At 39.6% G+C, this 25149-nt stretch overlaps 1 protein-coding gene across 1 annotated transcript in view; it reads right to left on the minus strand.

Moving 5' to 3' along the window:
* Positions 1 to 4553: 4553 nt before the first annotated feature.
* Positions 4554 to 25149, minus strand: part of MYPN (myopalladin) — a 52366-nt gene continuing 31770 nt past the window's right edge. The window contains exons 13-20 of the mRNA XM_066324406.1: positions 15651 to 15872; positions 15051 to 15200; positions 14134 to 14213; positions 13499 to 13625; positions 11800 to 12007; positions 10919 to 11084; positions 8490 to 8623; positions 4554 to 6499 (exon numbers count right to left, since the gene is read on the minus strand). Coding sequence (XP_066180503.1) covers positions 6348 to 6499; positions 8490 to 8623; positions 10919 to 11084; positions 11800 to 12007; positions 13499 to 13625; positions 14134 to 14213; positions 15051 to 15200; positions 15651 to 15872 — 1239 coding nt within the window. The 3' untranslated portion in view covers positions 4554 to 6347. The remainder of the gene's footprint in view (positions 6500 to 8489; positions 8624 to 10918; positions 11085 to 11799; positions 12008 to 13498; positions 13626 to 14133; positions 14214 to 15050; positions 15201 to 15650; positions 15873 to 25149) is intronic.

Genomic DNA, 25149 nt, shown 5'->3' on the forward strand with positions numbered 1-25149 from the left:
CTACAGTACCCATTTTTTTAAAGTATGACTGACCTCAGCTATACAGTTGTAAAGTCAATGACTTGCAACTTCCTCCTGTGGGGAAGCATCAATATCATTCGGTATTTCAATATTTAGCTCACTCTCTCTATCTTGTTACGTAAAACTTTCCTTGTGAAGTCTTTGTAGAAGTCCCTCCTCTGATGGGATTCACTAGGCACAAATTTTTTAAAAAGTACTATTTCCAGGCCACAGGAAGTGATTTGCCAAAGGAAGCTTTTGTCTTAACATAGGTAGCCTTACTCTTGGGATTCCAGGTATTGGAGCTAAGCGATATAGATGTGGTTCTTTATAGTTTAGGAGTGAAATTTACCCAGATTTTTAAAATAATTTGCAGAACAGCTGCTTTTTGCTCTAAATATGTTCAACTCTTCTACAAATTATTCAGGGGAAAAAGTCAAGTGCACTGAGGATGAAGACGTGTTTATTCATGGAAGAAGCAGTGTTTCTTCTGCAGATGTCTTACAACAAATGTTGATTTCACCTGGCACTTGTGGACTTCTTAAAAAATGCTCTGTGTTTTAAACTTTAACTACATTTCGAGCAAACCTGGCTTCAAAACCCTTAACCAACCCCATTTGTAACATTTAAATCTGTCTTCTACTAAAGAGTACATTTTAATATTGTCTACTACTCTTTTTTCTCTAATTTCATTTTTTTTTCTAGTTCAATTTTCATTTGTACAAAAAATAGCACGCAAAATATATCTTACAAAATTTGCCTGAAGTGTCTGCATATGTAGCTCCAAGGAATAGGAAGTTCATTTTTCACTGGCTTCCTGCAGCCTGAGGTGTATAGTAATATTTTCTTCTAACATTTCAGATTGTCTTCAGTGTTTTTCCATTTCTTTACAAAACCATGCTTCCTGTTACTAGCAGGCTGTGTTAAGGATGCAGACTGTGATAAAGGAAGGTCAGTTTCTGAACAGAATTTCCACTGGTATAAACTGAGAACTCCACTTAAATTCCCACATATGGCCCAAGGTTTCTTTTGATTATGCAGTAAATGGTTCCTTATTGTGGACTTGATGTATGAAGGCGTTAATAGAAGCAACTTTTGTTGCTCAGAGGAAATGATAAAATGGAAAGGAGCTACTTCAGCTCATGGAGCTGTAGCTGAGCTAAAATGGTTTTAAGAACATTTCCTTTGACCTGGCAGGTACAGAAGTACGTGGAAATCAGGTGGGAATGGAGAAAACATGGTTACATGGGAGAGAAGAAGTGACAGGACTCATCCTTTATTTGGTCCTGTTTTCTTCTGTATCGGAGCTATGAGATCCATCTTACTTCAAGTGTTTAGTTTGCACCTGCAGCTTATCTAAAACCCGTTTCAAAATGTACTAATGGGCCCTTACACAAAGAAGATGCTCAATTACTTTTGTTGAAGGCATGCATAGCAGTAGAGTGAACTTCAGGGTGGTTTGTGTGTTTAATTTGCCCTCATTCAGATTTTTCCTGTTTGAGTGCTGGATGCACAGCCAGGGATTGAAAAGGTCAGTGCTCTGTGCCAGGTCACTGTGACTGAGTGCACAGAGTTGCAGCAGTGCTGGTCTGGATTCAGCAAACAGGTGTTCCAGGTGGGGGCCATGTGACCAGTGGAACAGGCAGACTCGGAATGAATTTTTGAGACAGAGTGGTATTCAGCTATGGAAGACTCAAGGTAGGATTATATTTTAAACCAGTGGGAACTGATACCAAAAATTGTTTAAAAAAGCAGCAACTTTATTTCACAGCTACCTTCTAGAAGCATAGTAGCATATATAGCATGGCTAGTATATAACTTGACAATATTTATGATTTTCTTCTAAGTAATGTAAAGTCTGATTTCATTAATCTGTCACAGCAAAGTTCTGAGAAAACTTCTGGCACTGTTGGGCATGTTCACAATTACTTGAACATGTGAAGGACACAGTCTTGTATGCAACTCTGAAGCATTTATTTAAGTTCAGATGAGATGAAGGGAAATACATTACTGAACAGACAGATGGTTTTTTTTTTCCTTTCATGTGCACTTAAAGTATACTATAAAACTGATATGAACATCTTTCTTCCCAATGAGAATGACTTTGGAAAACAAAAAAATCAACTTTAATCAAGAAGAAATATTAACTAGAATTTTAAAGCTCAAAGTGAACATTTTTGCATTGGAAATAATAAGGCAATTATCAATGAATCAATTCTCTGGTATTAACAGTACCAGATTTCATATTAAAAGTAAAGATTTCATTAGGTTTTGTGAAGACATTTTTCAGAAACTAGTGCTTTTAAACCTGATAGCATTAAGACCGCAGCTCTTACATGAATCTATATTCCAGATTTATTGGTTGAAGTACTTACAGTTACTGTAAACAATTGTGACTGGCAGTTGTTTACATATTGAGATGAACACTGCAGACTTGGGTCTTCCTTTTTGCACTGTATGCTCACATCTCCTCGTGTTAGCAGATGTAAGGCATTCAGAAGGGTTGCTCCATCTTCCATGTGGAAGCAAGGAGCTCAGTCCAGTGGTTTTAAAGCAAAAGGTCCAGTGATATTAGTGCAGACCCATATGTAGTGCTGCTGCAGGCTGGGTTTGCATCAGTCTGGACCAAAAGTTTAAAGCAGAAATAATACTTTTTGAAATCTAGAATTGCAACACAAAAGATGTTGTTTCTGCTCTAGTTTGCAATATACTGTGCCCCTGATTGGTTGTATACAAAACCAGGACTGGGAGGAAATGGGGAACTAAATTAACCTACAAGATTGTGAATCAGTAAATGCTTGAGAGGTTACAAACCTGAGCGTTGCTGTATCACACATGCATTATGTTCCACATTGTGCTGGTTTCATGGACTTTTGGAAGTTAATAACTGACAGTGACTTCAGTGGAAGGTCTAAGATTAAGTTTTGTTGCTGCAGTAGCCTGCCCTGAATAAGGGAATGAAAAGTTGTGTCAGTGTGAAGTGGAACCGGTTATCCAATCAGGACCAGCAATGAGCAGCCAGGTTGTTCAGGAGGGAGCAGAGTGGCTCTAGCACATCCTGTGTGGCAACACGGGACTGTCCTACTGTCCTTCTCTTCCACAGGCCTTTTTTCCTTGTCTTTTCCACCACTTAACAACACAAACGTAATTTTGGTGTAATTTTCTTGCAAGTTCCTTGTGATGAGCGCATCAATACCACTTGTTAAACAGCACTGACATCCATTCACACAAGCTGCCTTCACAGGCTCACTTCATGGGCTCAGTACATGCAGAGGAGAAATGTCCTGTAGCAGTTAAGGAGCAAAATATTACAACTACAGACCATTTGGGATTGGAGTATGGGTTTGTTTTTATCAGAGCTACTGAAAGGAATTGAAATTGCTGACTTCTGCATTTTGTAGGGAAATGTGAAGGGGTTTGATCTTTTTTTGCCAGGAAATACTGTTCAGGAGAGAATATTATAATTCAGCTAACATGTTTTTGGTGATCTACTTTCTGTAGCCTGACTCTCACTGATGTTTCTGGGGCCCCTTTTTGAATGACTAAGGATTAATCCTTTTTATACAGATCTTTGGGAAAAGTCTTTCAGCTTCTTGTCCTCTCACTTCCAAAGAACTAGATGTGCATTTTAAGAAACATTGTGCCACTTAATGGTCAGCATGTCAGCTTGGGTTATAATGATGTGAGTTTGGGGACACTCCACTGATATTGCAGAGAAAAGGTGAAGAGATACAATTTGTATGTTTGCACTGCACACTTTGTCTTGTAATTTGCACTGAGTTTTTGGGTGCAATTGTAAAATGTGAAAACCACTACTGCTGTCAGTAATACAGGTCAGTATGATTCCAGCACGGGTGACTAGATACTTGCCAGTGGTGAGTACTAGCATTCCTTTCTTCTACACTGTGTTAAGAACTCTTGTAGCTGGACTTGCCTAATAGGTTAGATTCCAGCAAAAAGGAAAAGTTTATGCTTGCTTGGGTTCTTAGGTTTTACTCGGCTGATAGGTAACTTAATGCAGGTAGGATATTTAGACAGGCAGTGGAAAATAAAGTCATTTAGGAAGCATAGAGTGACTTAGGTCTGAAGAAAGCTCAGGGGGTCATATGGCCCCTCTCACTCTCAGCCAGGCAAAGAGGCCACAGGAGACTTCCAAGCAGGAAATCTCTTGATTAAGCTTAGGGATAAACCTGATGGCCAATATACAACCTGGAATACTTGAGATCAAAACCTACTCTCAGGCTTGTGAAATAATGAGAGGACCAGGGTTGTAGATGTGACTTGGATATTTTGTCTCTTAATTTCCTACCTTTCCATTTCCCAACAGCACTGAATTAAGCAAGCAAAATCCAGTAACTTTTCTTGGGTTATTTTTCTAAGATTAGTAACTAATATGGGAAGCTTGAAATTTTGGGTGTAGCTTTGCAATCCCTAAACTGTCCTACAAGCCAAGTGAATGTAACAGGAGCAGTAGATTCTCTGTCCTAGAAGATCAGACCCACAGTATGTCTTAAGTTGTGTATCTTGTTACTGAAGTCACTTAACTCCATGCATCACTTTTAATAGCCATGAGTTTTATTTGGTTTGCCAGGGAAGAGGTACAACGTGGGCAACATCTGCTTTCCCATGGAAATACCTGCACCTTGTTTTAACTCTTAGGATAAGACTGTGTTTTAGCTTTCTGGTCTGTCCAGTCTGGGTTGAGTTGCCTGAAGTTTCTGACAAAAGTTTGAGAGTTATAGTGGTGGTTTTGTTTTATGGTGTTCACTCAGGTGGGAAGTAAAACAACATAGGAATTGACTTCCTCTAAATCCTGAGGGAATCAACGGTTAGGAACAGCAGAAGCTGTTTTTGTGGGAAGCTCAGTGAAAGGCATTCTCTTTCTCAGTCTCTGGCTATATCCAATATTCTTTTGCTCTTAATATAACTCTTCATTGGTTTCTTTGCATATGGAAGTTTTTAAATTTAAAATTTTATATTCGAAGAAACCTCAAACATAGCCTAAAATGAAAGTATCTGTTAAATTTTTTTTTCATCTCTGTGACTTTGATCATGACTTTGTTGCATTCTGCAGCCATGTTGAAAGCAGTAAGTGCTTGAAAACAATGTCTAGAGGAGAGGGTTATCACTAATTTAATGATGCAGGAAAACATCTCACACATTCACAGATTCTAACAGCTGGGGGTATCAATATAAGTGTATAGATGCCAAATATATTTAAATCAATCATTAAGTGTCACTTAACATCTTTAGTTGAGCTTCCATTAATTTGCCTTGTTTATTACTACTGTTGGGTTTTTTTGGCTTTTTGCATATAACTGTTGCTTAACTTCTTAACTTTTGTATATTAACAGAATTTTCACTCTTCCTATTAGGCACCACACTTGTGATTGTTTCCTTAATGGTGGTGAAAATTTGCCAGGTCGCAATGCCTTTCCATTCAGCTATAAAATGAGCAAGATGGTAGATGCACATTAAAAATTAAGAAAAAGAGGCTGATATTTAAAAGCCATGAAGTGACAAGTTTGGTGTCATTCGTGTTAAAGTCAGAGGATCACTAACATGGGAAAGAAAAAAGTATGAAGCACATCTGGAGAATAGTTTCAGCTATGGGCTCAAGGGAACATGTCAGACAAGAGGAATTGCCATTTCCTATCCTCCTTATGCACATGCCCTGTACCTTATTTTATGAACCCTTACACTGAGAGTACACAGCTCATGGAGTACACACACACACAGAGATATAAATATTTAGGGTATACAGCTGTTATCTACATGAAATGCTATATTTACCTAGTCTGGAGTTCAAAAATTCTAGAATAGGCTGGCATAATAATAATATATAAAAATGAGTTACATCTTTTCCATTTAACTTGTGCTTTGTGATTATTTGGCATGTTTTTAAAATTACATTCAAAGTCTTGTTGTTTACCCTCATTCAGGATTGGTGTTACTGTAATGTCAGTGTTTTCACTGGCAGTTTTCCAGCTAATCATCCTCAATCCTTAATCATGGCAGCTACAGTGCAGTAGCTCTAATTTGAGAAAGTGGTATTGGCTCTTAGGTGCTGAAAACTATGATTACTATGTAATTCTTAGCAAACTACACAGTACTGAATTTATTGCACAACACTCCATACCACAATTATCCTGCATTAAAATCATACACAAAAGTCTTGTATGATATATTACTTGCAGCATTTGCAGCAGCAGAACACTTAATTACAAACAAGTTGCTTGTAAACCTTGAGCATCGTGAGTTGTACCTTTTTTTTTTTTATTAGTATTATTTAGTTTTTCACAGTTCTAAGTATCTCCACAGGTGCAACTGGAACAAGTGTTTGTTTTTCAAAGTTCTTCGCTCTCCACCAACTTTTGGGTTGGGGATGAAAACAGCATAGGGCTCTCAGGAGCTGGAAAGGCAGAGAAGATGTCGAGTCCTTGGCGGCTGCCACCGGGGCGGAGCTTGAGTGCTTGTGGAATTTGACGGTGCCACTGAGCTGGAGCAACAGAAACACAAGGGGTTGTATAAATCTCCCATTCAGGTCACAGAGAAACACTGGAAATATATACACACACCTGGAAAGTTGCTTCTAACATCCTTGAGAGCACAGCATTGTTCTTTCTTGGTTAGGGTCTGTTGTTTCAAATATTATCTTTGGCATTGTTTGTATGTTCAGCAGTTCTATTGAAGTCTACAGATAAAATGTCATTCCTGTTCAATTCAATGGCAATGTTTGCATGGATTTCACAAAGTCCAAAATTTAATGATTGAATCTTTGGAGCCTTCTCCAAAGCCCTTGCAATCAAAACTAAAAACATTCATAGCGTGAATAGAGATGAACAAAGTGGCCAGGGGTCTGATTCTATACTGCTTCATCCTCTGGATGGTTTTTCTTCGAGGAAGTGATTACAATTTTTATTGCCCTGCAGCAGTTATAACTACTAACATGTTTCCTACATTTTTTTTAACATACAGAAAGAAATGTAATCCAAAGACACATATTTAGTAATTTAAAAGCAGCATTCTACATGTTCCCATATGAACAAATACTGCTAAGATTTTGTAAAAATATTGTATTGCATAATACCTAGTAGTTGTTACCCCTAAAACACTTCAGATAAGGGAAAATTATATTATCTTTGCCAATGTTTATCCATATCGATCTGCACCCAAATTAGATAGACATATCTGTCAGCAGTTAAAATGAAAGGGTGTGAAAATGGAAGTCAAGTTCAGGCTCCAATGCTCCGAGGTAACTTAGTGTGGGAGACAACAGTCTACATGTTAAGCATTGATAAGAAATGTCTTTCCATGCTGAATCTTTCCATGCTGAATTTTGACCCTATGTGGAAATATTTCAAAGAGCCTCCTTTTTCTTGCAGCACCCAATTTGTTTCTACTTGAACTCATTATTTACTCATTACTATTTTTCTTTGCACACATACTTGCAAATATCTGACCACACCTTCAGTCTCTCGACCCCATCCATTCAAAATAGCACAAAGGAAAAATTACTTCTGTCACTCACTTATGAGTGTGAATTACATATCTTAGAAAGTGTGGTTTGAATTGGGAAGCATTTCTTGATTTCTGTATTTTTCCTGTTTGTACTTTGAATCTTTCATTTGGAAATGTATGTCTTTCAACATTAGATATCTAAGGAATGTTAAAATTTTGTTTCACCTTTCTTAAATCAATCAGCCTGTCCCTAGCCATCTCTTGAGCCTTCCATTACTATTGCCCGTATCACCACAAGGTGGCAGGAGGCTGACAGAGATGCACTGGTGACTTACCTCTGATAATTAGGTGGGGTTTAAAAAACAAAATAAAAATAAGACTTTGAAAACATGGGCTCTTTGGTTTTTTTCTTTAAAGGTCTGGTTCAAATACAACCAGTTATATTATATATATCTATATAAAATCCAGTTTGTAGAACATGCTTTCTGTTTTATTATGCTGATTAAGTGATCAAAATACTCTGCTTTTTCTATTCCATCTTGCAGAGATAACAGTTGAATAGTGTGCTGTAGTTCTCGAAGTGGGCTGGGGCCTTCTGAGTCCTATACAAATGTATTGGATGTCAAGTAGTTCCCATCAGTTAGGCTTGGTTTGCACCCCCTGTGCTCTGTGGAAGAAAAGGGGTCTGCTTTCTTGTGTGCAGTGTATTGCTCTGTGAGGTCAGGGCTGAAGCACAGACACGTCAGAGGCAGTAGAGTTAAGGTTCAACTTGAAAATACATGCTTATGTATCTAGAGAGGTGGAAAATGGGAGTAGAAAATACTGTGTGAAACTCCTGCTTTGGCTTTTTGTCCTTACCCTTCTTTAAGCCAGTGCAACAGAGCTGGTTTGGCCATTTAGCTGTATCATTATATCTCTTCTGGGCCCTTACTAAGCTGTGGCCCTGCTGTGACACTGATTTGTAATCCATGCCAAACGCAGACTGAGCAGTGATTGGGGTCTTGCTTTCTTTCCCAGCCAATACCTACCATATATGTCGAGTCGAGCAGTACAGGAGACAATGCCAGCTTCGTTCTTTGCAGACAAGGTGTACCAGCCAGCATCTGCTTTCTTGGCAGGCTGGATCAGGAGGCAGACGTACCCTGTTGTATCTTGATGCATGCTGCAAAACAAGCGTTTGGGAATTAGTATTTCTCCAGAGCACATCAGCTTTCAGATTTTAAAATTGTGTATATTCAATATGATACATTGTCATCTCTATTCACAAAAGGCTAGCAGTCTATAGTCAATAGATTTGCTTTCAGTATGGCCTTAAATGATGATCAGGAAATCTCAGATCTGTTCTGGCTTCTCTCAGTTGTGCACAACCATGGTGTAGCTATGGAAGTTGAATTGTTACTCTATATATGTTATATACACATTAGCTATAATATATTATAACTCTATAATATATATTAGCATTGTTTATTGAATACTAATGAGCTAAACCTATGCAAAGCTGCTGTGCAGTCATACTGTATTTTCTCCTGGTTCAGAAGCTGGAACAAGAACATTATAAAATACCAAGAGCACTTCTACAAAGTTGTGCCATTTTTCACAACAGCAACCAGTGCCAGTCAAAAACTTTCTTGGGGTACCCTTTTCCATGAGAAAACGACCAAGTGGGAAAATCAGAAAGATTGGTTTACCCAACACTCTGAAAGAAACCTACTTTGTTGTTCCCTCCACTTCCTTTGCTCTCCAGTGATCTAAGACTTTGTGGCTGCAATCTCCAGGAAAAACTTTTCAGTAGGATATAACAGAAGGGAGACTCCTCTGCTCTCTAGGCTGAGGCTAGTCCTTTTTATCAACCCAAGTATTTCTCTCATTATAAAGGAAGAGGTGCAAGATGAGCACTTCAGAACACTTGAAGTTCCAGGATGTTCTGAAATTTGAGATTTTGTTTCCATATGAACGGGAATGAAACCACAGACTTGCAGGACAAGAGGACATTTTGTGCTTCCAACAGCTCTAATAAAAAAGGGAACATTCACTCTTTGCTCCCTGCACTACACAATTTGCCTTATGCTGGGGATGCAGTAGTATAGGAGCTGGTGTTTGGCCTTGTTTTGATACAAAAACCTCTCTTGGCTTCAGGCAGGAAGGAAACAGAGAGGCAAGGTAGGGACAAACAGGGAGGATGCTGCCAATGGGTCTGTGCAGAGCCACTGGCACAGTGGCTTTGGGGTTTCTGGTCTCAACTGACTGAAATAGCAGAGCTGTCACAACCCTTACGCTTCCTCCTGGCACTGTGGGGTGTGGGATGTTTCCCTTGGCCATTCCTCTGCTGAGCTGAAGCAAAAATTTTTTTTCTAACCTTTTGTGAAACAACTGGAAATGTGGCATTTTAGGACAGTTGCTCGTTTTCCAGTAACTACAGTGTGTGAATGTGTGTAACCACAATTGCTATGAAATGGGAACATCTATATCGTGTAATCCATGAACTTGCTAATGGCAGCCTCGGTCCCCTCTTCCAGATTATCTGTAAGGATATTAAACAGGACTGGGCCCAAACCGTACAGACTACAGGATGTAGAAGGTCAGGGTTAGTTGGGATTTTAGGAGAGGGACAGCAGTCTCTGGGTGAGGACAGAGTGACCACTGAAAGAGTTTTCTAAGAATGCTTTCCATTGTGATTGGTGTTCATCCCTAACAGGTGCTGCTGCGGAGCCAGCTTTCTGTACTGATAGCCTGCAGGTATGTGTGTGAAGGGCTGCTACTTCTTGAAGCTGATCTCAAAGATCCAGTGACTGCATCAAGTTGTCAGTTGGAACCAAGTGAAATAAAATACTAAAAATCAGATATATGCTAAAGTAGAAATCTTAAAAGAAAAGAAAGCACTTAATTTGTCATTAATTACAGCCAGGCACATAATTTCATCAGCTTATCTTTTGTAAAAATTGAAAAATAGTGATGCATTTGACTGCAAGAACTGAACTTGAACATTGTTGTGTTTTGTAAGCATGGGTCAAAGTCTTTGCCTTTGTGACCAACTTTGTTAAGTTTCTCTGACACGATAAACTCTCTATTACCCCATGCTCTGGGGTACTGAAATTGTTCTGAGTTTGAATTCATACCTAGTTGGAACTAAACTGGGAAAAAATAGCTGAGAGAGAATAAGGTGCCGAAATGCATTAAAATACCATATTAGAATATGTTTGATAAGGAGATTCATACTCTCTGTCAGGCCTGTGGCCTTTCAGGCTCTGTCCCCACTCTCTGAGGCACTGGGGTCTCGTGCCTTTGTTCTGAACCAAGGAAAGAGCCATTGTTACCCTCACAGAGAGGCGAGATTTGTGCAGCTTTATGGGGGTGAAAGAAGTTGTTATAAAGCACCACCATCTTATCAACAGAGGTTTTCATGGAAGCAGTTGGTCCAGCCACAAGAAACTTAGGCATGGGTGTTATGATACAGTACCTCATCCTCTCTCTGTTTGATGGGATGGTCTCATTATCTTTCTTCCAATAAAATACAGGGGGTGGCATTCCCACAACTCTGCACTCCAATCTGACGGGGTAGCCTTCGGGAACACCACAGTTCTGAAGCTTCTCCAGAAACATGGGGGCTCTTTGGACTTCCTTTGCTGGAAAAAGAATTATTCAACAACAGATATTTTATTCTTTCTTTCTCTTTGAATAGTATGGAAGAACACGATAAAAATTATTCTTGTGATACCAAAATAGGCAGTGAAATTTTAGTGAGATGTTGGAAGGGAGCTGAAATGCCATGACATAGCCTCTGTAAGGGAACATAAAGTAAATAGAGTTCATAAAAGAATATATGCATGCCTAATGGGTTTAAACATACTACCATTGCAGGAAATTAATGCCAGATCTATAAATTTCAATGTCTCACATCTTTTAAGGCATTATTAAAGAGCAGTCTTCCAATTAAATATTTCTATTTAAAAATATTTTTAAACCAGTAAAATTTGGGCTGAAATATGGGATACCTCAACATATATATTATGAATGCAAACCCTAAGCATTTTCTGAGGAGGTTAAGAATGTCATTTTACCTAGACAAGAGAGAAAGGGTGATAATGAGGCAGAACTCTTATGGCACTCTTAGTAACTGGAGTGCACTCATCTGAGCACTAGGTGCATTTCCCTCCATCAGCTGGGGAGGGAAAGACGTATATAAAAATTACATATCTTATTTACAGCTGTTGGATTCTCCTACTCTCTGTGCATTAACTATTTATCTATGCTTGTCTGTAGAGAAACTATGTAAGGTAAGTTTGAAGAAATGCATACAGGTAACTTCATCATTGAGATTAGTTTTTTTTTGCTTCTTACCTACAACAGTGAGCTCTAGGCTAAATGAATTTTGGCCTGTTTTGTTAGTGGCAAGGCACGTATAAGTTCCAGCATCACTTTGGGAGAGGGGATCAATGAGCAGAGAGTGCACTCCAGTCTCTCTGACCAGCATCTTGTGTCTGCCATCGAGGAGCACAGGCTTGCCATTCAGGAGCCACGTCAGGTCTGGAGTTGGTAACCCGCTCACCTGGGAGACAGGGAAACGGCTTGAGACAAATGTCCAACTGACAGAGAGAGGTTGTGAAATTCAGAGCTAGGCCCTTGTATAAATGCCAGTTTAATCGTGTCAAAATCTAGACCAGAAAGATTTTTTTTTTTGTAATTTTTTCTCAGTTTTTGTTTCTCTGCTGACTGGTTCCAAAAGGGAGAGAACCAGAAAACAAAACAAGCAAAACCATTAAAAAATACATTAAATATTTACTTTTTCTTAGTCAGAAAGGAAGAAACTTAGATTGAAATATGACATTAGAATATGAGAGTCACAAAAGACTCTTAACAATCTCCTACTTCTTCCTTTTTTGGTGCTGAATATAAATCACATTCCTTGCCCTAAAATACTAGAGAGTTTAACAGAGATGAGAAAAACCTTCTATACAAATTACTTTATATTTCGTAAAATTTGATGAAGAATTATATATTACTTCATAGCTGTTGAACTTGCATGCTTTAGAACACCACAAATTAAGTATTTTTGAAAGATTAGACTGTATTGTGGTATTAAAAACATTTTCAATAGGGAGCAGTACTTACTCATGTCTAAAATACTGCTTTCCAAACAGCATTTTACAAAGCAGAGAAAGAGGGAAGTGGAACTTCCCTGAGTGAGGACTGTTCTGTCCCAGGTTTGTACAATGCCAGACATGCTTTAAGGCTTCACAAGCTCTGCCAGGATAGCAGAGCTAGGAAGAAGCAAATTCTTTGGCATGCTCCTCATAAAGTTTACATCGTAAATTAAGTAGTAATGAGTCTTGCTTATCTTCAGGGCATTAGCTTGTGCCTCAGAGCTTCTGCCCTCTTCAGGGTAGAGTTCAGTGTCAGCACTGCCACCTTTGCTGCACTGCAGGGACATAGAGGGGCTACCTGAATATGTTGGAGCAGATGATTCTCTTAAAGGTGTTCAATAACAGGATGTTCACTCTGTGTACTCTGACTACTCTTTCATGCCAGGATTTCAATCAGTAAATGGGGATGTTTCTGCCTCTGTGCATGCTGGGGAAGCATAAAATGAACTGGGCTCAGTTCCCTCTTTTCAGGGAGTATTAATCTTCAGTAATTCAGTCCAATACAATAGAGACATTTGTTTGAACACAAAGCAACGTGCTGAATCCTCTCTTTCTCATGGTTTTGTGCTGTTCTGGATTATGTTCAAGAATCTGATAATGGAGCAGAAATTCCAGAGTTCATGGACAGTAAAAGACACAGTGAACATATCTAGTAATTTGAACAGCCTTGTAAGTGAGCCTTCTGTTTTCTGTGTTCTTCATTCCCAAAGAATATTTGTTCAAAAGAAATCCCTAGAATCAGCTCAGAGACAGTGGCATTAAGACATAGTTTTAAAAATGAAGCATTAAAACTTGAATGGAAAGTGTTCATGCATGCAATAAAGAACATGGAAACACATAGCACTGCATCTACAGAGGTAGGGAAAGCGAGAGTGAACAGAGAAACCGGTTAATACCTTACAATCCAACCTACAGAGTCTCCCTTCATGTGCCACCATGTCACCTGGAGCCTGTAGGAAGTAGGGCCTGAAAAACCGTTCTTGAACTGCCTCTTTGTCTCCTTCTGGCACCCGGGGTCGTGTTCTGCAACTCAAAAATCACATGTGTATGTTTAGAAGTCAAATTGTTTTTCCTAATGCTTAAAAAAAAAAGGAATAAATTGAGGAAAAGGATGGAGAGAGAGCCTGAGTTACATAAAAGGGCAGAAAGAAATGGACTGATTGTAATTTAGTTCTTGTGTATTTTTCATTTAGAAAGATTATCAAATTAATCATATCCTTAGATTCCCAAGCCGGTCTTTGCTTCTTTCTTTGCTTCTTTTTTGCTTTCTTTTTGCCTTTTTTGGCTGAATTTCATTTTGCTAATCTATGACTTGCCTTTAGCTCCACTACAACAAGTAATTGAAGTCGTACTTATACTTCCCTGTATTTGAGGATGACCTTCAAAAACATAGAAGTGACCTGTTGGGAGGGAGCTGCTGCTGTTATTTCCATTTTATGATTGAAGAATTGAATTTCAATGAATGCAGTGGTTATTTTGGATGCCTTCAGTACAAAGCATAAAGAAGGTCTGCAGGACATTTTTCTTTCACCTGTGAGGCTGAGTTGTTGATATTCGTCCCCGAAAAGGGACACTCTGAACCATCAGGTGTCCTGAACAACTGATCCTCCCCTGTAATTCACAATGGAAACAGAATTAATAGTTGGTTAATTGCTTGCTTAATTTTAAAGCATAAATATTGAACACTTATAGTGCATTGGGATTCATTTTTACAAAGGAGCTGAACTATAGTGAGAATACCACTTCCCCAAAGCAAATACTGTTAGCCTACAGTTGAGGCAGGAGTTTCTCAAACTCTTGAGGCTGTGGCAATGCATTTAGCAGTGGTGCCTGTCCCTGCTTATTTATTCATGCCACAGGTACTCTCTGCTAGTACCTTGTACTGGCCTACTTTAAAATGCAGGCATGTAGAAACTGAAAAGAAAAAGAATTTGAAAAAAAGGAACATTTTAACTGGGAAAAGTTGCCTGATGAATGTACTTTTAAATAAACAGCTAAGCTAGCACATGGGGGCAAGGAGAATGGTGTAAGGCAGTGAGACTATTTGCAGATCCACATCTTTGCATCCTGGGTAAAGAATATACTTGCATTTGGTAACAGTTCCAAATTTGATTTAACCATTTGTTTGTTCCTGCTCTCTTCTTTCTGCCTGAATATCGTGCTTGTGTTATCAGCACATCTAAAAATGAGCAACTGAGAGTGGGAAGGAGATGGAGCAGGAGTTACTAACACGAAAAAATTTCCATAGTGCTTTTGACTGTCTGTGTAATTGGGGAGTAGTTTCATCAGTCATCTTTGCATAGTTTCCTCTCCTATGCTCTGAAGCACCCGATTTGTGACATAGTCACCACTTGATGTCAAAGTATGTGGCCTGATTTATGTTCCTATTAATGTATATTAGAAAAAGATGAAACAAGCATTTTTGTAAAAGAAAATAAAACACCTTACTTGTGGGTTTGCAGCCATAATTGTATAGTTGCCATCATCATCATTAGTAGCAGCTTCAATATGTAAAGAGCATGTTCCATCTTCTTCTCTGTTCATTTTGAAATGTGTGTTTTTCTTTGAAATCTGCTTGCCATCCTTGAACCAGTAGACCTGTAATGATCAGACACACCCCCATAACTTTTAACAGTGACTAGAAAAATAACATAAATTGAGCAATAGGCAATAAAATTTTAGAATATTATAAACTTTGCAGATCAGTTATAATGTGAAACAGAATGGTTCCAGGTTGAACTCAGGAAGATGCATATCATAGCTGGGCCTATCAGATTCTCTTTTCTTGGCTCTAGGCACATCACTGTTAGATCAGTTCTCAGCTTTGTGAGAAGTTCTGGGGATTATGCAGTTCTGTGTCTCCTGGAGTTAGGTGCTTGCAGTTAGGCCTGATGCGTGCTCAGGAGCAGATCCTGTTTTTTCAGAAAGGTGGGGGAAATGACTCATTTGGGAGCTCTCTCCTCAGAGCCCTGTGCTTAGCAGGGATGTCCAGACACTAGAGGGGAGTTGGGTTTTGTTCCTTTACCAGTTACAATGAGAATGACGTACCTTGGGAACAGGTATTCCAACTATTTTGCAGGTGAATGTAATAGGGGATCCTTCCATTACCCGAAAATGCTTGAGTCTCTTATCAAAGATGGGAGCTATGTATTTGCCTGTAGGGATTTCCTCGTGTTGGACTTCATCATCTGATTCATCCACCGGGGTCCGCTCAAGGCGAAATTCGATTTCATTCATCAGCCTCTGCTCAAAGCTTGAGATCCTGTATTCCTGCAGGGTGAGAGAGGCACAGGTGTGAGCAAAAAACCAGCCATGTCCTGGGGTAGTTGCAGCCATTGGCATGTTTAGACTCATTCTACAACAAGTGAAAATAAAAAAAGCCCAAGTTAACCTAGGACATCCTGAAACAGTCTAAATTTGGGTTGCAAGCACAGATATTGCATTGTGAGTCTGCACAGTGTAATGGCACTGAGTTTTTTTACAGGCAGCAGAAGAAATCAAACATGTAATTCCTCTAAGTCCCTGTCAAAAAAAATTATACTCTTGCACACTGTTGATCAACAGAAATCATTAAAACATACCAAATTTTTGAGGATTTTTTGTTCAAATATTAGTCTCCTGCTAATTATAGAAATGAATGCTGTGTATTTTAGTTCATAATTAAATAAGGAAAACTATACCTACTTAAAGAGAAAATTAGGAAGAATGGGAAATATTTTCAGAGTAATTAACTTCAAGTTAAACTTGGTCAGAATTCTAGCTGGTGTAACTGAGAATGCAAAAGATATTACATTGAAATTCTTAGAATATTGAACAGATTATGCAATAAACCCAGCATATTCCTACATAAAAGAATGTTTCCAGATAGTTTGATGTGATTATGAACTTTCTCCTGATCCCCTGGGATTAATTAGAAACGTCTCATCACTTAGCTGTTTTGCATGAGGAAATCTCCTGTCTAGACCAGGAGGCATTTGACCTCTTGCTGTGACTTGTGAAGGCTCAGACAAAGAGCCAGCTTCGGTTTGTGCCTCCAAACCAATGTTTGTCCTGGGAGTGGTGGAGCACTACAGCTACACCTGGGTGGACTTCTCAGGTAGCACACTGCCTGCTGCACTGACACACACACCTGCAAGAGCTCCTTGCTAAAGTCGTGAAAACTGCCTTTGTTGGGAGGAATCTTGTATTACCTGTAGAAGACAAATCAGTTTGCTCAGACCTGGATTTTTGCAGGTTTAAGCCCAGAGTTTGCATTCCTGCTTCTATTGAAAATGAAATTTCAGAAACCAACAAGTAGTAAATAAGGGTGTAGCCAATCCTTAGATATATTCAATTTGCATCTTGTCTGGAATCTTATAGAAAGTTATTTAAAGAACCAGCAGATATCCCAAAGCACTGGCAATTTCATCCCTGATCATTTAGCCATTCCATCTTACTGCTGATGATGCTCTTGACCAACAATTTCCAGATAGTAGGGAGAAAAGAGGCAGAGGCAGCAAAAAATTTTAGCTGACAAACTCTTCTGCTTTCTTCAGGAGACCAAGGAGACAGAAGTGGCCAAAAGTTTATGCATTACAGCAGAGTTTTGAGGAGACAGAGCTTTGTAAGTCTTGCGGGTGAGAGAAGGAAAATGTGGCAGCCACAAAGTAGAAAAAGTTGGAAATTGCTGTGGTGGAATAAACACTCTGGTGACACCTGATTTTGGAACTGTAGTGGTAGATATTGTGTGTTTTCATCTAAAATGTCTGTGTTGGGGAGGTTGCTTGAAGGTTAGCAATGGTAGGAAAAGGCAGCCAGCTTGGAGTAGGTAGGAGAAGAATTTGGTGAATGAAGTTGCTCCTCCTTGCACTGGTCCCTTATTCTCTGATGCTGCAGGGCTGTTCGTTCCACGCAGCCTCAGAGCAGTGCAGAGAGCTGCGAGGTTCTGGGAGCGTTCTCAGGGAGCTGAGATTGCTGAGACCCCACTCCAAGATCCCTTCCTTTCCTCTAACATCTTCCCCCACTCTGCCCTCTGACAGTTTCCTGCCAGCCCGGCTGTGCCAAGCAGAGCTCTGAGCTGGCCGCCCTGTCCTGGTGTGAGAGGTGCCAGAGGCTGGGAGCCAGGCACGCCGTGGTACCAGCCACCTCCTCAGAGGGCTGGCCAGGGCTGGGGAGCACCAAACAGCCTGATAGGGTTTCACCTCCTTCAGCTTGTCTTCTCTCAGCAGGTCTCAGCAAATTGCTTTATAGATCAAATTCTCATCTCATTAAGGCCAGTGTAAAACAGGAGTGTCTCTGATTTCTCACCAACCAACCTGATCATTTTCCCACGTGAGTGGCAAGAACTGGTTCTAGTGTTCCAAGGGAAAGTTAAGCAATCAGTGTTCTACCCTTGGTACTAGAACAGGCCTGTCTTTTTAGGAAGGCAGAATCACGTAAGAATCAGGGAGTGGCTGCTGTAGCAGAGGGAAGTGATGGGGCTAGAAAGGCATTGCCATTACACTTTCAAGGCATCTCATTAATGTGGAAAGTGTTGACTGCAGAACAAAATGCTGCAGAACAGAGTTAAATTTTGAAATGTTGCAAACTGATGGCACAGTCCAGTATTGTTAATACACGGCTGAGTTTAGTCAGCAGTTTTTCATATGGATTTTTTTTCTAGAATCATTGCTGTCCAAAAGAAGTCATGGTATGTTATGAGAAATTAATAGCGTAGGGTTGCTGTAGCTATGGTGGCCTACAGATGAAATCAAATAATGCTGATAGAGACAATTAACATTTTTTTCCTCTACTCCAAAAGCGCAGGTCTGTCTTAAGTGATCTAACCAACTAACATAAATAAAACCTACCGCAATCATTTTCAAGTTGTACATAGAGAAATTAACCTTGCGCCAGCTTTAAATCCAAAAAACTTTTCTGTGAATGCAGTGTATAATTTTTTTTTCCTGGCTGATGTGCTGAGGATATTAACTTCCTACCAACTCCTTCATTAAGAAATATGGGCGTATCTTCCTTTTCAAATGTCTGCTTGCAGAAGAAAATACAATAGAGGAAAGAAGGCCTTTCATGGGACTCATTGAAGTTACTCATGGACAGGTTTCTTTGCATGTGACCCTGGATGTATTTGCATACACAGAACGAGGCATAAAAGTAGCACTTTGTGAAAACAAAAGCATTTTGCTGCACCATCAGCACCAGGTTGTCATTGCTGGCAGCTGTTTCCCTGCCCATGGAAGCCCAAGTGTCCTTGTACAAATGCCAGTCTCTGGCAGGGAACTGTGCAGGCTTGACTGCAGGAATTTCCTCATTTGAAGGAGTTATATTCAAAACTATATATTAAATTCGAAAACATTGAAGTCAGGGTTCCCACAGCCCCTGTTTCATGTATGTTGCCCTCATACTTTTGCTTTTCTCAACCTGTTCTATGTGCATATATATGCTTGTACAAATTTACAACCAAACCAGCAAGACCAAGTTAACTTTGCTGTGAAAATTTGAACGCCAGCATTCAGAGGCCAAAGGTATTACACAAAACTTCCTGTAAAGAACAGAAATCTTTGAAATAAGTGAGAATACGCTTCTGAATGCTGAGTATAATCTTGGAGGTTTTGGCTTGTTTGGTAAGTTTTCTTTTAGGATTAGCAAGAATAGAAAGGAGTTGTTAATACGGCTTTCTGAAGAACTGCTTTTATCACAGAGGCCATAAGCCTATTTCTGAATGTGATTACAAAAGTGGTGTAGGGCAAAGTGTTGTTGTGGTTCAGACAAGTATTTCGTCAAGTGTCACACAAAGAACAAGCCCATGTAGCCATGGGATACAAAGTTAAAACTAGGCTGCAGTTCAGCTTACTGAGGAGACTGAGGGAAAGAGTACAAAGGTTCAAGCCCTGGTTTGAGGTCAAAAATGTAACATTGCAGCTCCTTTTTTGGCGGCTTTCCTAGAACATGAAACTTTTACAGGCAGTAATTCACACACTCGTTCAATACAGTATTCAGATATTAAAAATTATTATGTCTACCAGCTAAAAATTCAAGCTCTTGTTCAGTGGCGCAGTGCTCTGTACAAAGTATAATGCATCTATAATTGTATGTATTTATCTATATAGGCTGAGTGGATTGCAGCTTTGGAAACCTGGTTATTTCTTCTACATCTAGTGCACACTGTTTAGTGTGCACAGTGTGCAAAAGGGGAGTAGGCAGTAGTGCTTGTATTAATATTTGTCACAGTGCAGTTTGTAGGGTAAAAGACTTAAAACTGGCCAAAGCAAAGCCAGGAAATGTGCTGAATACGTATCTGAAATAGTTTTGTACTGTTCTAGTGGAACTCTGTGGCAGACAGAGAAGTGAAGTGCAGCTTTCATTCTGCTTGCCTTTGCTCTGCTTTGGCAATATTGTTGTAGGCTGGTGGTGGGTGGCTGTACTTTGTCCTGCACAACAAACAAAATCTTCTCTCATTTCCAGTCTTGCTGAAGGTACAGGTTCACATAATTTTGTCTCTGTGATGGATCTGTTTGGCCCCATCACCATAATTTTTGACAATCTGAGAGCACAGCACTCTGCACGGCAGGGCTGTTACCTGCATTTTACCTGTGAGAAATTGAGGCTTAAAGAAGCTGATGAACCTGTTGAGATAACACAAAAAATTTGTGACAGAGATCTGGATCATGGTCTCCTAGATCTTGTCAAGTAATTTAACTCCTGGGCCTTTCTGCTACCTGTGAACATTTTTGGCAAAAAAAGGGAATTGCATAGAGTGTAGTAATACCCATTAGATTCTAAGCACCTTTGTGTATGAATACAGATTCTAAAATCCTGCATCTGTTGTAGTTCTACTTTATCTTTAGCAGGATTCAAATCTTAGTGAATATACATGCTAGCAGTTAGTAGAAGCTTGTAGAATCAAAATAATCTGATGTTAGCATAGTAACTCATGGAAATTACCACAAACAGAAAAGCTAGGAGAGCTCTACTTAGATGTTGATTCTCACGTACTATATAAAAACAATTCTGTTGCCAACTTAATGCCAATGCTAGACAAATTTCCCAGTTTAATCCCAGTTTTGTAACTTTTTCTAGATTGCCTTTTTGGCAGAATTATTCTAAATCCATGTAACAGTCTGTTGAAGAAAGTGACATATATTGCATCTCAGCATCTGTTTCCGAGCTGTAACACTCCTTAACTTCGCAGTCTAATCTAGGCTACTCTGACTGAAGTCTCCTGTTGGTTTGGATTCTCTCTCCTCTCCCTGTTCCACTCTCAGCAGTGGGAATTAAAAGGCAGCAGACCCAATGTGCAGGCTTTTCTCCACTTGTCATGTCCTATGAAGCAGTACCAGTGGGGCGATTTTTTTCCTGCAGATGAATTACATGGGGCATTGACATGGCACTAGGCATTCATTTCATGCTTACCCAAACACAAACCCATGAAGAGCCTGGCGAGTCATTGTCTAGCCACACAACATTCAAAATAGAGTTCAGAATGATTAAGCAAGAAGGAAACAGAGGAGAAAGCAAATGGAGTTGCCATCTCCAATTCCCACAGACTTAGCAGCTGGAGTGAGTGTGTGCAAGCATGAAGAGCTCAGCGTCCCTCGGACGTGATGAGTTCTGCAAGCCAGGATACCTACCATGAAAACCTGTCTGTACTTTCTTATTGATTAGATCTAGGTCTTGAGAAGACAGCCACAAGTGGTTGTTCCACTGTTCATTGCCACAATTACAGGGAGTTTATACATATTAATATCAATTTGTCTTGGTCAGATTCTTAAATCACTTTTCATTTCTAGTACAGGGCAGACAAGCTTCCATGGGGAGTCTTGGTGGTCAAATTCCCATCCCCAGTCTACATTTGCTGACCTTTGAAAGATGATGTAAAGCTTGATTTTGAGCCAGATTTTTGGAGTGATTGAATGAAGTGTAATTTTTGTGCCCTGGGAGCAGAGTTCTGGGTGATTTGTGGGCCTTTCTGATGCTGAGGGCTCAGTATGGAAACTACAAGGAGATGGTTCTGTGTGCTCAGAATTGAGGTGTTACTGGTGTCAGGACCTGTGTGGTGAGTTGGGACCTGCATATGGCTTTGACTTTTAGTAATCTAAAGGCTTTTGGACAAACCCTGCATCTCTTCTGCTCTGAAATTTCTTACCAAATATTCTTTAACAAAGGTAAAGAATATTCATGTGAGGGCTGTGCATAATTTTCTAAACAGCTATAGGTTTTTTCTTTGTCCTAAAAATAAGGCTGCTATCTGAGTCTTACATAAGACACAACCAGTCAGCACTGCCATGTGATATTCTTCATAGTAAATGACACAGATATGTGAGCATGGTTTGTGGTTCTTATATCTAAAATGTATAAACCAGCCCCCTGTATTTAACTCTGCTATCCTTTATTATTTGCCTGGGTAATTAATTTAGTTTTATTACTGTACAGGATTTTGAGGTTTCATTTCCTCATTTTTGTATTTTATATAATTTATATAACAAAATATTGAGGAGATAATATCATTAATTTCTCAGTTTTGCCTGTAAAGCTGAATTTCCTCTGTTAGCAGAGGAAATGTTTATAGATTCATTTATATTGGTGAATCCTGTGAATGCTTTCAAATACCAGGGGAAAAGAATTAGTTTCCATTACATATTTATATTTATCCATTTGCCAAAGTCTCCTTAAAGTCTCCATCTTTCCTTTTCTCCCCACACATCTTTTTGTTTCTACATGATGCATTCTAATTGAACATTACTAAGGTTTTTTACTTGTAGGGCAGATGGAAGGCCCAATGCACTAGACTGGCAGATTTTGGGAAGTGGAGGTAATGCTAACTGTGCTTTCTTCCATCAAGTGGTGCAGTTACCTGACGCTCACTAAGGTTATGAGATTTGGATGCTTGTTCTCACAGCATTTCAGTCTCAGTCTCCAAGAGAAAAATCCAAGCTTTGTGCCAATAAAACATTCTGGGGGGTGAAGAGTGGATGGGGATCTTCTTTGTCCTTCTTGTTCTCTTTCACTTTGCAGAGATACTGAAACATCCACTACAGCAAGGACAAGAATGCAGGTGGTTTTGTCCTCATTTCTGAGCAGTAGAGTGATTCTCTTTTTATTTCTCTGTCTCAGTCTGTCTCTGTTCCTTTTCTCCATCACAACCTGGAAGAAAAACCTCTAACATCTTCCTCAGAGGACCCTAACCATTGAGTTGAAATGCACTTTGCAATGTCCTGCTAATTGAGGACCTGTTCTTGGTGCCTGAAAGTCTTAAGTTTTATTCTTGGAGCTGGAGAAGGGGCTTTTCTACCACCTAACTAGCTTTCTAGGTTTTCTAGCTCAGGTCACCTGTTACAGAAGCTGTTCTCGAAGGTGGAATTTCCAGATTTTTCTCCTGCTGTTAAAGAATGCTGAATTATTTGAGCAACCTGGGACAGCACCAACATGGCATGTACCCACTGGCAGGGAGGGAAGCCTGCCTTTATGGGAGTTCAGAGTTATGTAATTGATTGTCTTCAAGCCAAGGAAGACACTGAGTCAAGTCCCCTCTGTCTTGGGATTTGTCCTAACATCTTCCTGTGATTGCATAAAGCCATTAGTGCACCTTTTGTTTGAAAGAACTGAGCTAATCTGGCTGAAGATTTTGGGTGTAACTAAATCACATTTTTTGTCAGCACTCCTAATTGTGATGAAATTTTACCTGGCATTAGAGCTTGCCACCATCTGCAGAAATGACAGGCATGACAGTTTTTTCTGGTAAAAGGACAGCTTGTTGTTGCATGTACTTGATCAAAGTTGCAGTTAGACTCTTGGCAAAGTCACATTTGTATTTCTGTCAGCACCTCATGGTCATCATAGCAGTAGAACCCCAGAGACTAATCTGTTCTGTCTCATGCAGCATCAGCAAAATTCCCAACTGTGTTCTGATCCTGTATTTCTTTATTGTTGGTGATGAATGATGTACTGGATGAAACAGAAGGAGTACATCTGGATTATCAAATATCATGCTGAGTGCATAATGCTGACACTTAGGAAAAATCTCGTCTTGTGAGCTAAACACTTTTCATATGGAAGTCAATTTTAGATAATAAATGGAGCACCAGAATGCAAATCTCTCCTGTTCATTACTGCCCTTTGTGTAGTAATACAAGACAATGCCAGGACTTTAAGGCACAGGCTTGGCATCTGCAGTGTTTGCTCTGGATGATCCCTGCATGCTCTGCAGGTGTTGTAAATGAGAATGAACTCTGCTATTGAAATGTGGGGTCCCAGTACAATGCTCTAAATAAAAATACACCAGAGGACACATTTTATCAGAATGAATTTTTAAAATAGCATGTAGACAATACAAAGAAACCAACGTTTGAGATTCCTACTGGTGCTGTACTCCATTATGCAGAGATCTCTCACACAGAGGAGACTTGCATTTGTATTTATGAAAGAGTAAGCCCTTCCCTACCATTACAATAATTGTTTTAATACAGATATCCTATGTGTGGGATGAAAATGTCTCGTTTTTAATTCTGTGTTAACTGTGAAAGGAGAAAACAGGACAAACTATATGGGTGTGAATCCAGCACTCCAGCATACTGTTCTCATGATTGTTCTATATAGTGTAAAGCAATAGGAGTTGTGGAAAATACTCTGCATCCTGTCATCTGTTGAAATAGTCACTGCCTTCATTGAGGAGAAAACTCAATTTCTGGATTTGCTGGAGTAGGCTTTTCTCAGATGAGAAGAGTAAAATCAGAAGGGATTAAAGTTGGGAACTGAGAGGAAAATGAGGATACTTTTACTGATTTTAATTTATTGCCATTGGCATTCAAATTTCAATAACAATTAGGGAAGTGCCAGCTTTGAACTTTTTCAGTGTTTGAGGAATTTGAGAGTCAAGATTTAGGCTTGGTCTCATGCAGAATAGCAAATAAGTGTATAAATAACTTTGGCTGTCAGCAGATAACTTTGACACTAGTAGTGATCATTGTTTCTAAAGGGGTTATCATGCAGTTAACTCCAAGGATTGACTGGTATTTCACAGTAGCTCTCTAAATAATTTGTCTTGCTAGCATAGTGAGTACAGATTGTAACATTTGTGATTCATCTGCAAAACGTTCTGCTTGCCAGTTGTTTTACTCAAAGTGCTTTGGCAGTGTGGTCTGCCAGAAAGAAAGGTCACCAGCAAAATTGTAAACCCCCAGGGATTACACTGCAGTTGTCCACAGAGGGGACTTTGCTCCAGAGCCTCGGTGGCATTTTGCTTCTGTCTGCATGTTCTCTGTCTGAAGGGCTGATGGATGTTGAGAAAAGTTCTTTGGTTGACGAGAGATGAGGGCAAACCCTTATTTGCTGCGTTAAGCTTGAGCTGGTGGGACAGCTATGATGGGCTCCATGGCCAAGGTGAGAGAAGAATGATCACCTGCAGGCAGAGCAGCTATCCAACAGTCCTTAGTGTGTCCTACTGTTTTTTTGAGGGTGCTTGAACCTGATTTACACTCATTTCAACCTCTAAATACTATTTCATTTTTTGTTTCTTCTTTAGTTTCATTGACAGTACACAGATCCAGTGCATTTGTTGATTCCAGTTAAGAGT

Source organism: Sylvia atricapilla, chromosome 8, assembly GCF_009819655.1.
Source record: "Sylvia atricapilla isolate bSylAtr1 chromosome 8, bSylAtr1.pri, whole genome shotgun sequence".
Lineage (NCBI taxonomy): Eukaryota > Metazoa > Chordata > Aves > Passeriformes > Sylviidae > Sylvia > Sylvia atricapilla.